This window comes from Aplysia californica, unplaced genomic scaffold (assembly GCF_000002075.1).
Source record: "Aplysia californica isolate F4 #8 unplaced genomic scaffold, AplCal3.0 scaffold00031, whole genome shotgun sequence".
NCBI classification, from domain to species: domain Eukaryota; kingdom Metazoa; phylum Mollusca; class Gastropoda; order Aplysiida; family Aplysiidae; genus Aplysia; species Aplysia californica.
The window spans coordinates 1,241,662-1,255,723 of record NW_004797301.1 but is presented as its reverse complement, the minus strand read 5'-3'; the positions used below and the strand labels follow the sequence as shown (position 1 = coordinate 1,255,723).

Here is a 14,062-nt window from a genome sequence, read left to right as displayed (position 1 = left end):
GAAGAGGGCGCCACCGAATTTTGAGGACACTTTTTTAATTGGCTCAAAGAGAGAAGTGGCCCCTCTTGTTATGTAGACTCTTTGGTTGAACGCAGATGAGGAACATGAAGAGTTGCTATCGATTCCCCTAAAACGAAAATGGATAATTTCTTCACTATGTAAGGAGGTTCTCGCTAGTATTCCAGTGTTGGCCAACAGTCTCATTGTTTGGTGAATAATAGAGCTGAAATACCTCGGCTACTCCCTTGTTCTCCAGTCTGCTATCGTGTTGTTTGTGGGTGGTTGGAGGGCGCCACTGGAAGGTCCTACTTCTTATGTATCCCTCTGTTGTCTCCGTGTTTATGCCCTTCACTAAATGTGCTTCTTTTTACTTTAGAAAAAAAAAGTATTTTTAGTGTGTTGTTTACGGTGTTGTGTTTGTCTTATCTCTAACTTTTTGTTCCGATGCCCATGTTTTCATTATGCGTTTCGTTTTTCGGTTGAACGTCGTTATATTATATCCAAGGCTTCTACAGATAACAGGCATTACGTGTATTTTTAGAATGTTAAAACTTTTAAAAGATGTTTTCTGTTGCTTTTTCTTGAACCTAGACGTTGGAAAATTGTAACGCCTGGTACAGATTTTTTTCCTCCTTTTGTTTTAGTAAGAGTTTCACGGCACTTGGAAAACAATAAAAAGGTCATAGGTGTCAATGATTAGAGGTGTTACAAGATAGTAGCAAACTCGAAAAAGAAAGAGAGATAAGGGCAACTGATGTTTGATAGGATATGAAAGAAGGAGCAGGCCACACCAGAGCGCCTGCCAACCATCCACACACAATGGTTTGATTATGTAGGCTGTAAGCATAGAGTTACCCCCTTTAAAGTGTATAGTGTACATCTATGGCTGTAAGTAAGTTGAGTAACCAAGTGAAATGGTAAAATGTTGGAATACGTGGAGAGTACATATATTTGTATTGTGGCATTCAAGGCCGCGCACTCTTACGTACTTCCGGTTCACCACGGAGTGCTCCATTTTACTCCATGCTATTTGGAACTAAATGAGCGTGTGGTTGGTGGGTGCTCTGGTGTGGTTTGCTCCTTTTTTCCTATCAAACACTTATCGTCCTTATCTCTCCTCCTCCTTTTTTGGTGGGTGGTTGGCGGGTGCTCTGGTGTGGTTTGCTTCTTCTTTCCCATCAAACATCTATCGTCTTTTTCTCCCCTCCTTCTTCTTCGTGCTTGTTACTCTCTTGTAACACATCATATCTCCTGGCGCTCAAAATATGACCTTATGCAGTTTCGAGCGCCGTAAATCCTCTACTAAAACTAACTAAAACATCTATCATCTTTATCCCCCCTCCTTCTTTTTCGTGTTGTTACTCTCTTGTAACACCTCTAATCTTCGGCACTTTTTGACTTTATTGTGTTGCAAGTGCCGTAGAAACACTTACTAAAACTAAAACTCCTTTTTTGTGTTTGTTACTCTCTTGTAAGGTCTCTTATCCTCAGTACTTTTATGACCACCATATTGTATTGCGAGTGCCGTAAAACTTTGTAAAACGTAGACTTGTATTATATCATTCACCTCTGCACGCTTGGCGTAGTTTCGGTGTAGGTGGTTGGCGGGTGCCCTGGTATGGTTTGCTCCTTCTTTTCTATCAAACATCTATCGTCCTTATCTCCCCTCCTTCTTTTTTTTTCTGTCTTGTAACACCTCTAATCTTCTAGCTCTCATGACCTTATGTAGTTGCGAGCGCCGTAAAACCTCTGCTAAAACAAGTAGTTTCGGTTCCCCGCGGAGTGCACTATATTTTCACTCTATTCAAATTGGAACTAATATGACTGGAAATTTCGGGAAAGATTTTGCGTATGCTCGACCACAGAAGAACCACTGTTCTGCCCTTCATTCGCGTGCACTAAGTGAGTTCAAGGGCAGCGAAATTTTTTTTGAAATAATTAAACGGAGAGCTAAGAGCAGCGACTATGGCAGTGACCGACCCAGGGTATTGTAATTCGAGTCTATGTGAAATGCATAATATTATAATAATGTAGATATTTTTTTACGAGTGTGCAGCAAGCACTACTCAAGTTGTGTACTTGGGGCTACGGAATAGTTTACCATCTCATCTTCTCGTTGGCGACAGATTGTTGTATTTCGGCTTTTGCGGCTTGCTGTTGTTGTTTCTCTTTATTATAACGGTGAACGTTTTTTGGAAGAAAAAGATATACACGCTCTCTTTGATATTTCTGTTTGAGGAAAATTATTGTTATAAAAGCATTCGTGGAGTGGTTGGTGGGCGCTGTGGTGTGGTTTTCTCTCTCTCTCTCTCTCTCTCTCTCTCTCTCTCTCTCTCTCTCTCTCTCTCTCTCTCTCTCTCTCCCGTCAAACATCTATCGCTTTCATCTCTATCCCCTTGGTTTTTGTGTTTTTCATTTCTTGCAGCATCTCTAATCCACGGCACTTATATGACCTAATTGCGTTGCAAGTGCCGTAAAACACTTTCTAAAACAATTACAAAACCTTTCAATGATGAAACATTCAACGAACAGGCCATCCTCCTGTATGTGTCACAAAACTATGTAATGATAAAACGTTTAACAAATTTCGTGACATCTCATGATTCGACTATTCCGTGATAGTGAATTTGCCGTGAAGCACGTGGCGTGGGGCGAGTACTATGCCCTGCTGAAAAAAAATCTAATCAGGGACAGAGCCATCCTTCATCCCCCATCCCTTTTTTCTTTTTTTATGGGGGGGGGGGAGAGGAAGGTTGCCCCTGGCAACATCACAACATGCAGGAAAGTCTGGTTTGCTCCTTCTTTCCTGTCAAACATCTATCGTCCGTATCTCTCCTCTATTTTTGTGTGTGTTACTTTCTTGTAACACTACAAATCTTCGGCACTTTTGTTGATCATATGACTTTATTGTGTCGCAAGTGCCGTAAAACATTTACAACTAAAACAAAGTCACGTGGGGCGGGGGTGGTGTGATGGCCTGCTTTAAAAAATCCAAGCCATGACCTTACTCTGTATCCCCCCCTCCATTTTTTTTTTTTTGGGGGGGGGGGAGGGGAGAGATAGAGTAAGGTTGTCTCGAGCAGAAACAACAAGCGGGTGGTTGGCGGGTGCCGAGGTGCGGTTTGCTTCTTCTTTCATATCAAATATCTATCCTCCTTATCTCTCCTCCTTCTTTTTTGTGTTTGTTACTCTTTTGTATCACTACTTGTCTTCGGCACTTATATGATCATAGTATGACCTTATTGTGTCGCAAGTGCTGTAAAACGTTTTAAACTAAAACAGAGTCACGTGGCGACGTGACATAGGCGTTCTGTAACCCCCCCCCCCCCTTTTTTTTTGGGGGGGGGGGGGGGGGGGTAGAAGAAGGTTGTCTCTAGGCAAAACAATATGCGGGGGTGGTTGATGGGTGCAGAAGTACGGTTTGCTCCTTTTTTCCTATCAAACATCTATCGTCCTTATCTCTCCTCCTTTTTTGTTTTGTGTTACTCTCTTTTACCACTACTAATCTTCGGCATTGTGTTGCAGGTACCGTAAAAAAACAATTATTAAAACAAAGTCACGTGGGACAGGGGTGGTGGCCTGCAGAAAAAAATCGTAAGTTGTGACAGAGCCATTTTATGCATCTCCTCCCCTTCTCCCTCCCCCCCCCCTCCTTTTTTGGATAGAGAAACAACAACTACAACAACGACAACAACAACAGCAACAACAACAACAACAACAACAACAACAGCTACAACAAAAAATCGAGAATGGCTTTGTCATTGTCTAGAATTTGTTTTTCTTTTTGTTCATCATTTCATCGTCCTCGTGTTATGCATGACACTGCGGTTTTATTTGTCATAGACAGGCTCCCACATGTGGCGTTCGCATTAGGTTTTCACATATTGGAATAGATAGCCCATTAACACCCCAGATTATTTTGGAACACCTACTGAACAGTGCACTTTGAAGTTTTGGTCAAAACAAAAATAGGAAAAGGAGGGAGCTCCTCCCCGCCCGGGCAGGGCTACTGACTGAAGTTATCTTTTGGCCATTCCCAGAGGGGGGGAGGTATTAACATGTTCTTATGCGCAGTAGAATTGTATATGGGCTGATTTATCAATGTCATGCTCATACTCTGCCGGAACAACACAGGGGGAACTGCTGCTTTTTCTTTCCTCATCCTTCCTATCGTCATTTTCCTATATTTCTTTTGTATGTGTGTCACTCTCTTGTGAACTGCCTTTTCCAGGGTGCCTTGATAGTCGAAGCAGATTTTTGCTGTTGAGGCTAGAGAGATGAGCAGGATAAGCCTGATTCCCCATTTGGACTTGTCTGTTGACATCCACTCCTTGGCGCTCGTGTAACCTTATACAGTTGCGGGTGCCTTAAAACCTTACTAAAACTAAACTAAAAGGAGGGAATCTGTTTTGTGTTTATTGGAGAAATAACAGAAACAAAGTCGAAACAACAACAAAACGTTTCAGATTCAGGTGTTGGTGATTGATGGGTGCTACGATGTGATTTAGTGATACTGTCCAAACAAACGTTTATCTTTATTTTCTTTCCTCCTTTTCTTTGTATATCACTCTCTAGTAACACCTCTAATCATCAGCATTTATACGACCTGTTTGTATTACAAGTGCCGTAAAACTTCTGCAAAAACTTATGTTACTCTTTAGTAATATATTACATAAATTGGGAAATTATAAATTATTTTGGACGTCCACCATTATACAGTAGTGCGTTGTTGAAGGGTTGTATTTTTTTGGTTTTTTTTGTTATTAAAAAAAAAGTTTTAATAAAACATTTTTTTTATAGAAGAAAAATAGAAAAAGGAGGTACTGTATCTTCTTATTATGTTTATGGAGAAATAATAACTTTCAAGGTGCATAAGGGAAAGGAAGATTTAGTTTTATGTTTATGGAGGGGGGTAAAAGCCCGAAAAAAAACCCCAAACAAACAAATAAAAAACCCATTAAAGGTGCAGGTGTTCCCCCGAGAGGCGGGCTGGACACAGACACTCTGGTGGAGGCGGTGGCCTTCCTGCATGAGGACGGGGAGGGGGAGGACGGCTGCAGCAAGATCGCCATCCTGGAGCAGGGCCGGGCGGGGAGCAGCAGCGGCGTGAACCGCTCCCCTCAGCACCAGGAGTACCCGCTCAACTACCAGAACTACAAAGTGTGCAAAGAGGTGAGGCGCTTAGAGTTTGGTTCTGAATTCAGTGTGTGATTTTGGTTGTATGGGGTGGGGTGTGGGTTGTAGCAGGTCAGTGGATTTGAGGGACTTATAATAGAGCTGTGGTGGGAGGGGGTTGTATCAGGGCAATTTGGGGAGGAGGGGGGAGTAGAAAGCAAGGGTGTGAACCGGTCCCCACAGCAGGAAGAGTACCCACTCAAACTACGATAACTATAAAGTGTGCAAAGAGGTAAGAGTTTAGAGTTCGATTCTCATTTAAGCGTGTGGGGAAGAGGGTGGAGTGCTGGTGGTGGAGGTTAGAGGGTTTTACTGTGATAAGAAAGGACGTAAATTGCTCCCCATAGTACGCAGAGTACCTTCTCAACTACCTGAACTACAAAATGTGCAAAGAGGAAGGGGTTGGCATTCGATTCTGAATTCAGTGTGTGATTTTGGTTGTGGGGGGGGGGGGGGTTGTAACAGGGCGGTGGGGGCAGAGGTAACGAGGAAAGCAGGGACGGGAATTGATCCATTCAGCACAAAGCGTCACCCACTCGATTCCAGAATTGCAAAGAGGTTAGGAGTTGGGTTTCGATTCCATTTTAGTATGTTTGTTTTAAAACCGGGGGATATAGGCCACAGATTCAGATGTGGAAAACTTGAAGGAAGGGGGGGGGGGGGGGTCGGACAGAGGGTGAGAAGGATGCGGTCTGCTGATTAAAATTGTCTCCCTCAGCACAAGGAGCGCCTGTCACATGTCGCCCAATGATTGTGCAGAGGATGTTGAGAGGGTCGAATGTTTGAGTTCATTATGTTGTTGGGGAAAAAGTTGAAGGCCTTTGTAGCTGTGAAACCCATTTCCACTTTAAATCAGTTTTGGGCTATTCCTCTTACTTTCGGTAGTTAGTTTTTAGGGTCTTGCCTTTGGAAAATTAATTAGTTTTATCTGATATTTCTGATTCACTGTTGCAGTTTTACTCTTGGAAGAAAAATTTTACAACTTTCAATACTTAAAGTAAAAGTTAGATTTGTTTGCTCCCTCATTTGAAGATAAACATTGACTCGGAACAAAAGTTTGGATTTCTGTGCGGTTGAAAGGTAGATGTGTTGCAATTTTTTAAGCTTCCTGTTTATCCTGAGCAGACTCCTCTTTTGTTTCTGTCTATCTGCATTTTCCCAAGACTCTTTCTATCTTATTATGTTGGTATACTTCTCTTTGACTCGAGCAAAGAACTGTCTTTTGACTGGACAAGCAAACGAATGGGTTTTTTTTAAATTGAAGGTTTTGGTTGCTCTGATGTGGTTTGCTGCTATTTTCTTATCAAACTTCTTTTGTCCTTATCTCTCCTTCATTTTTTTCTTTTTTTTCTTTGTCACTCTCAAGTAACTTCTCTTAGATCGCGGCTCTTATATAAGATTCTTTCTTGTGTTGAAAGTGCTGTAAAGATCTTTTTTAACTAAACCCAAAAACATTTTTTAACCGTGAAAAATTTACTTATGACTGATGTTTCTCTTTGTTCTTCCTGACAGCTTCAGCCGGGCGTTAAGGAATGCCTTATCCTAGAGACTGGGGAGAAGTTCCTCAGCTTCTCTGGTAATTGTCCTGGCGGCTGTCCCTCAAGTGACAATGATGCATCCCAGAGTGGGCCACGATCTGTGTACCTCGTGCAGTCTGAGCGTAGAAACAATTCCACCACTGTCGGAGAAAGGCTACTGGAAAGATCGGTTAATGGCCACAGTGGCATGGGAAATTTTTCTACATCTCTGAGAAATGTTGACCCGGAAACTGGTGGATTTGGAAAAGTGGATGGTGTGCTTGAGCTTCAGAGTCTGCATGGTCTCGAGTCCGGATCGGGAGACCATTACTTGCAGTCAAGAGAACAACATCATGTCGACGGTAGTTCCTTATCATCGGGCCAGAATCTGGTTTGGGTTGATCAATCGGAGGCTTTTGCCTACGTATCCTTGCACAATGCTCAGGAAGAATCATCTGCAGACGCTGAAGAGATGTCGCAGAGGCTGGGTGGTAGTCAGCAGGCGTACATCACGGACAATGGGATCCCTGTCATCCTGGACAATGCGGAGGACGACACCAAGTTGAGCCTGCAGGAGCAGATGTGCCGGCTGGTCATGGGTGTGGGCCCGCCCGTGCTGAGAGACACTACTACAGCAGAGTCTGGCTGCTGTGGGGGCACTGCTAGGTCCATGATGGCCCGGATGGAACCTGATCTCAGCGGTGAGCCATCTCTCCAGTCAGGGATGGAGAAATCAAGTGAAGAAATTTTTACAAAAGCTGCTGCATGAAATGGATTGTTGTATGAGAAGTGATGGAGTTTTATGACTTCTCGGATTGAACAGATAAAAGGGCTAGGATATTTCTGTAGATGATCCTTTTTTTTGTTGTAGGATGTCCAATATAGTTAAAAGATCCTTTAATGGCATGGCTATGTTCATGTGGTTGTTAGTTAGATACGTCTGCTGTGGTTGACTCCATTTACTTCTCCAGTGTTTCTATAGTTTATTATTGTGAAGTTCTGCTCCTCAAGAAAAAATTTGTAGAAACAATTTTGCCAGAGAGCTTTCCTCAATTTTGTTTACTCCTCAAGAGTTGAAAAGGAAGATATTCATGTGAATAAGTTGTTATGTTTTGCTTTAGGTGGGGTGAGAGGGGTTACAGCTTATTTCATCCTCAAAGAGACATATATATTTTTTGTAATAGGAATAATATGCTGTGAACGTTGAGCTCGTTACGGGCATCTGAATGATGTAATAGGAATCCTCTAAAATAAATCTGTACCATATATACTCACACTCCGTATAATAGGGATGCATACTTTGATTCCAAAGTCGGCTCATTTTTGTAGGTTGCTTGTATAATACAAAATTCATTTCTGAGGACGGCCCTTTTTTGCCCCCATTTCCCCTCCCCGTTTGGGAGTCATCAATTTTAAGATGCATAGGTGTGGAGCAGCTTTTTCTAACTGTAGAAAGTTTGATGCTTGCTATGAATGGCATTGCTTGTGAGCTGTAGTTTATGCTTATTAGGCTCTGCTGCTTTTGACAGATTTTGCATATATAGACCTTTGTTAGTCCATTTTAGGTTGTTTTAGCAGCTCCTTGCTTGCCCTCTAGCAACTCATAAGGTCTCACTATAAGAAAAGGATTAAGAGTCAGTCTTCGATTTAACGTGGTAAATGGTACAGAATATGATGGTGAATGTGAAATCTCAAGCTACTTTTGCTGATTCCTGTGTAAAAACTAAACACAGTTTTGTCATTTTTGTCTTTTTGTATTCTAAATTTATTGTATCTGACAAATGCCCACACACCAATCTAGGCGCTCCTTCAGCTCAGTTGGTATTATGCCGAACTATGGAACAGATGGCTCTGGTTTGAATCCCAGACTGAGTGTTCTCGAACTTACTCGTTTTGTGGAGTTTTCAAGGCTTTCAACCCATTTTGGCTCTGTCCTATCTTTGATGGACATTGCATTTTAAGGTCCCCTCTCGTAACTCACCTAATAGTGTAGATGGTCCCCTTTATCCGTTCTATCACTTCTCTCCTTCCTCTCTGCCCACCCACAACCCACCCTTTTATTGGTACCAAGAGAATTTTTTTTGTTTCTGCATTTTCTCAACCAACCCTATTGTATGTTTGTGGTTCTTTTGTTCAAGGATTCCTTCTTTATTTGAGTGTTGTGATTGCCTTAACAAATTGATAACAGAGTGTGAGATCTTCACGAATTAACTTTACATTCCTTTGCACCAAGTACTTTTCTGTTAGTATTAATTTTAAACATTATTTTCTTTATTTAGCTAATTTGTTACTTTTGATCCTCAACCTTATGGTTTACATTTATACTTTTCGGACAATGAGGATTGTGTTTAAACAGCTCCTCTATCATTTGTTTTCTATTCCTGCCAGTTATGGACGATTGGCCTTTCTTGAACCCCCCTCCCCTCCAACCTATACACTACACAGGAAGCTGAGAGTGTTCTAGAATGTTTTAGGATCTGTTGAGATAATAGGAATTTGTAAAGTGCATTGAGCCTACTACTTTTCTTGTAAGTTGTAGGGGTAAATGCTGTCTATTATTATTGCCTCATTTTTAGCCCTGGCCTCCTGTTATAACTTATCATAATTGAGTTTGCACAGTTACTTTTGTCTTGTAAGTTTTAGTAAGGCTATTCACTATCATTGTCAGTTACTTCAAAATTCAGTTGTGATAAATTTATCAAATCTTATGTATAGTAAGTTGATTACAAAGGGTCTTAAGAAGATAATCTTTCCTGTTATAGAGGATTGATTTAGTCACATTTCTTTTGCAGATGTGAAGCCCATTGGAAAGAAGTCCAAGAGAAAAAAAGATAAACAGGAGAAGTAAGTTTATCCTGATACTTAGTTGATCTGGAGGGTGTGCCTGTTTCAGTAAAATCGTTAGTTTGAGTAAAGCAATGCACATCGACACCATAAATAAGTTATAAGCTATAACAGTCATTCGTGCATCGAAAAAGTGGGACACAGACAGAAACACCAGAGATAAAGAATAGAAAATGAGACCTTCCAATCACCTGCAGTCTGCTTTTTTGGTTTATTTTTGTTGCGTTGAAAAAGCCCCCCCAAAAAACGCAGGGAAAGTGTATATGTATACAATTTTTCTAGGCTGTTTTGTTTATGTTGTTCATGGGCCCTGCCCCCTTTTGCTAGAGCTGCTGTTAAGTCGTACAGTTTTTCTGTTGTGGGTCCTACTTTTTGTCTTTCCTTCTGTTGTTTTTGTCCATCTTTCTTTTTCCTATCCTGAAATAAAGTTAATATTTTGGACTTCTTTTCTTCCCCTATGATGTGAACATCCCCTGTTAGTACAGGTTCAAAGCTGTGCTGATGAAAGCAAATGTAAATTCCCAAAGCGCATGAACTGTAATTGGTGGCATCGGGTTCACCTGATTCAAGTAACATGATAATATTTGTGTTCTCTGTCAGATTTTATGAGCTGCAACCAGACATAACAATTGAAAGTGTGGAAGAAAGTGCCTCTATGTCAGAAACTGACTCTGTCATTGTTAGTGCCAATGTCAATAACAACAACAACAATAACAGCAACGGTGATGCCAGACAGGGCGCCAACCTAAATAGCAGCAATGATGATGGCAAAGTTGAGGTTGGTGATGACGATGATGATGATGCTGAATGCGTAGTTAAAGATGAGGTTTCGCCTGCGTCAGTTGAGGAGGGAGACCGGAACAACAGTGCTGGTTCAAGGCTCGAGTCGGGTCGGCCATCTACGATTGAGGAGGACGGAGAGGATAGTTACGCTTCTACTCTTCTTACGTCTGCTGGGTACGTACTGGTTGTGATTCTCTGTCTCTCTCTCTGTCTCTCTGTCTCTCTCTCTCTCTCCCTCCCTCTCTCCCTCCCTCTCTCTCTCTCTCTCTCTCTCTCTCTCTTTCTCTCTCTCTCCTCGGTACAGCTGGGCCACTGACATGAGGAAACTTTTATGTACAATAGAGTTGGATATGCGTGGTTTTTTCAAAATGTTGGTGATAAGAATATTTTCCTATCCCAAGTAAAGGAAAGACTTATAAATATTAGTCACCAGGAGTGGCGTTCTAGGGTGTCTGACGTTTATCCTGAGTACCTGGACTTCCACCCTACGTTAAGCCCTGCACTGTACCTTTCATTCACCATCTCTGCTAGAGGTAGAAGGATCCTTGCATTACTCAGAACTTTCAGTTTGTCGTTGAAAAATAATCTGTTCCGGTTGGGTATTGTCGACAGTAATCGTTGCCTCCAGTGTGATGAAAAGTATGTAGAAAATGAATTCCATGTATTGTTCAGATGTTCACAATATAATGAAATACGAGAGCAGCTTTTACCAGAGTTCGTCAGACTTCAGACATCCAAAGGGCCAATGTCTAAGCTCAATGGCATATTAGTCTGTTCAGATAAAGTTCATTCTAAAAACATAATCTCATTCCTAAATTATGTTGTTATACGGACACGTCTGTCCTAGGGAAAAGGTATTCATTCGCATATGTAACTCTGTATCTACTGTAATATGTACTATTTTATATGCATATATGTATGAAAAAGACAATGGTATTCACTTCTCAGAGTGAAACATGTCCCGATTTCTCTCGCTTCCTCATTCATAGCACTGTGTGGAAGTTCTATTTCTGTTTGCTCTTATGAATGTATGTATGTATGTATGTTATGTAACATATGTACGTATGTACGTACATATGTGTGTGAGTATGAGTGTGTATGTGCGTGTGTCACATGCGTGCGTGTGTGCGTGCATGCGTGTATGTGGGCGTGCATGTCTAATTTATGTTAAATATCCGATGTGCTGCACCAAAGTATGTAATTGCCGAACCATATGTTAAAATATGTGGATGTATGGGCCAATGGCCTTTCAAATCAATAAATCATTTTGAATCTTTGAATCTCTCTCTCTCCTCTCTCTCTCTCACCTCTCTCTCTCTTTCTCTCTCTCTCCTCTCTCTTCTCTCTCTCTCCTCTCTCTCTCTCTCTCTCTCTCTCTCTCTCTCTCTCTATCTCTCTCTCTGTCTCTCTCTGTTTTAAGCCAGACTTGATGAAACACTTGGTGAAACACTTTTCACCTGATAGGTCACATTGGGGGTGGGGGGATGTTTTGTTTTATCATTGTGATTGATGTAAAGCCCTCAAATCTTATGCTCATATGGGATAGACCACTATTTAAATCCAGTCTATTATTATTATTATTATCCATGGAATCGGTTTTTAATCTGATTCTGTGAAACACTTATCACCTAATGGGTCACATATTTTGTTTGTGTGTGTTTTGGTTGAGTTTTTTTTGTTTTATCCTATATCCTCTGTTATTGATCATGCATTTCTTTTATTCTAAAACATTTTTGTGCCTGTTTGCTTTTTCTGGCCAAGACTTTAATGTCTTTTTGTGGGAACAGTTGTCTGTGGTCTAGCTGTCAGAATGGATTATTCCACCTCCTTAACTTGTCACACTTTGGGTGGGGTAAGGAGATCTCAAAAATGCTTTTGAAAACGGGTGACTTCATCGTTGGTTGTCTGGAAGGCAAAAGAATGGGAAGTATACAAAACTGTTCAATATGACCGGTCTTTTCGGGAATATTAAGAAGAAGGAAGAGGAGGAGAAGAAGATAATGATAAAGATGAAGAAGAAGAAAAAGACGGGAGGAGGAGGAGGATTTTTTTTTAAAGAGAAAAAAAGTAGAATAAGAAGAGAAAAAAAATCATGAGAGATGTGTAAATTTTTTTTGTTTTGGTTCAAAGCTACCACCGGTCTCCTGGCGGCTCCTATCGATATGACCACGACAGAGGCAGCAGCCCTCGTTCCCGACGCCATGACCTTTCACATTCCCCTGGCGGTCATGCCTACTACAGCTCGAGGGGAAGCAGCTTTCTGGACAGTCAGCATTACAGATCAGGGGACAGCTCATCATTCTACAGGTCAGTTCTTAGAGGTGAAGGAAGGGGAACAAACTATATGAGAGAGAGAAAGAGAAAGATTATGAATTACGTAAACACATACTTTTACACACAATCATTCACGTTTTCAGGTCAGGAGAGCTGAGCTCAGTCGACTCATCGCGCTTGTCCACTCGGTCCACAAGAATCGAACGAGGTGACCCCAGAACAAGTCAAGGTCGTTCTGAGTCCAGCATGGTGCCCAAGTTCAATACGCTTCATGACCAACAGGTAAGTTTGTGTGGTATCGTGTTGAAACCAGGCACTCGTTGAAACAATGAAATAGAAGAAACTGACATTCTTCTGATGTTTGTTTTTTTTAAACTCAGAACTTGTTATGTCTATTTTGAAACACTTTTCAGTGTGGATTTTATTGAAAAAAAAATTATTAAAGGTACAAAAATTAAAATTTGTAGTTTCCCAGGATACTAAAGCTTTGGAAGTCCCCAAACTTTGAGTCGCCAAACTTTGGTGGCCATTTTCCGGCTCATTTCAAACTGACATCTGACAACCTGCACCTCTTTCTATGGCAAATATCTATTCAATATAGAAGATTGTTTTATTTTCTTCAAGAGCCAGGCACAGGGACAGGCTTTAAGATGATACCAATTACTCCATATGCCCCAAAATTGATAAGCCCTTAACTACAAGCTCGGGACATCACCAAACTTTGGCGGTCATTTTCTCGCTAATTTTATGTAAAAAAAACTGGGCAACCCCCACCTCCTTTAATAGCAAATATGTTGTAAGCAAGTAAGTTTATTCAGTGTTTAAGGCCATTGGCCCACATCACATCGCACAAAACATTCATTTGATAAATATGTTGATTTCTTATCGAGACAGATGGGTATATTTTAATGGAAAGTTGGTCAAATAGTCAAACTTTAATATGATACCAATAGCTCCACATGCCCCAAACCTGACGAGTCTCGATTCCACCGTGTCGTGACACATATTGTTGTTACTGTTGGCTGGCCAGGTGAGCTGGCTGGAGATGTTCAAGATGATCGAGCAGCAGCACAGGACGGAGCTGCAGTCGCAGTACAAGGAGCACCAGCAGATCCTGAGGGACATGCAAAGGAACATGGAGCAAGAGCTGAGTAAACAACAGGACACGCTGAAGCAGAGGTTGTCTACCCACAGGGAGGTTAGTCTGTGTGTGTATGTCGGTGTGTGTGTATGTGTGTCGAGAGAGAGAGAGAGAGAGACCCACACACACACATGCAGAGGAACCTGTTGTCTACCCACAGGGAGGTTAGTCTGTGTGTGTGTGTATGTGTGTGTATGTGTGTGGAGAGAGAGAGAGGTAGAGAGAGAGAGACCCACACACACGCACATGCAGAGGAACCTGAAACAGAGGTTGTCTACCCACAGGGAGGTTAGTCTGTGTGTGTGTGTGTGTGTGTGTGTGTGTGTGA

At 41.6% G+C, this 14,062-nt stretch overlaps 1 protein-coding gene across 1 annotated transcript in view; it reads left to right on the top strand.

Annotated features, from left to right (window-relative positions):
- The window catches only part of LOC101859997, a gene marked incomplete at its 5' end in the record, with an annotated part of 45,084 nt that overhangs the window by 6,202 nt on the left and 24,820 nt on the right, over positions 1-14,062 (top strand). The window contains 7 exon segments of the mRNA XM_035973800.1: positions 4,964-5,172; positions 6,688-7,393; positions 9,485-9,536; positions 10,137-10,493; positions 12,450-12,626; positions 12,737-12,875; positions 13,624-13,791. Of these exon segments, the coding sequence (XP_035829693.1) occupies positions 4,964-5,172; positions 6,688-7,393; positions 9,485-9,536; positions 10,137-10,493; positions 12,450-12,626; positions 12,737-12,875; positions 13,624-13,791 (1,808 nt within the window).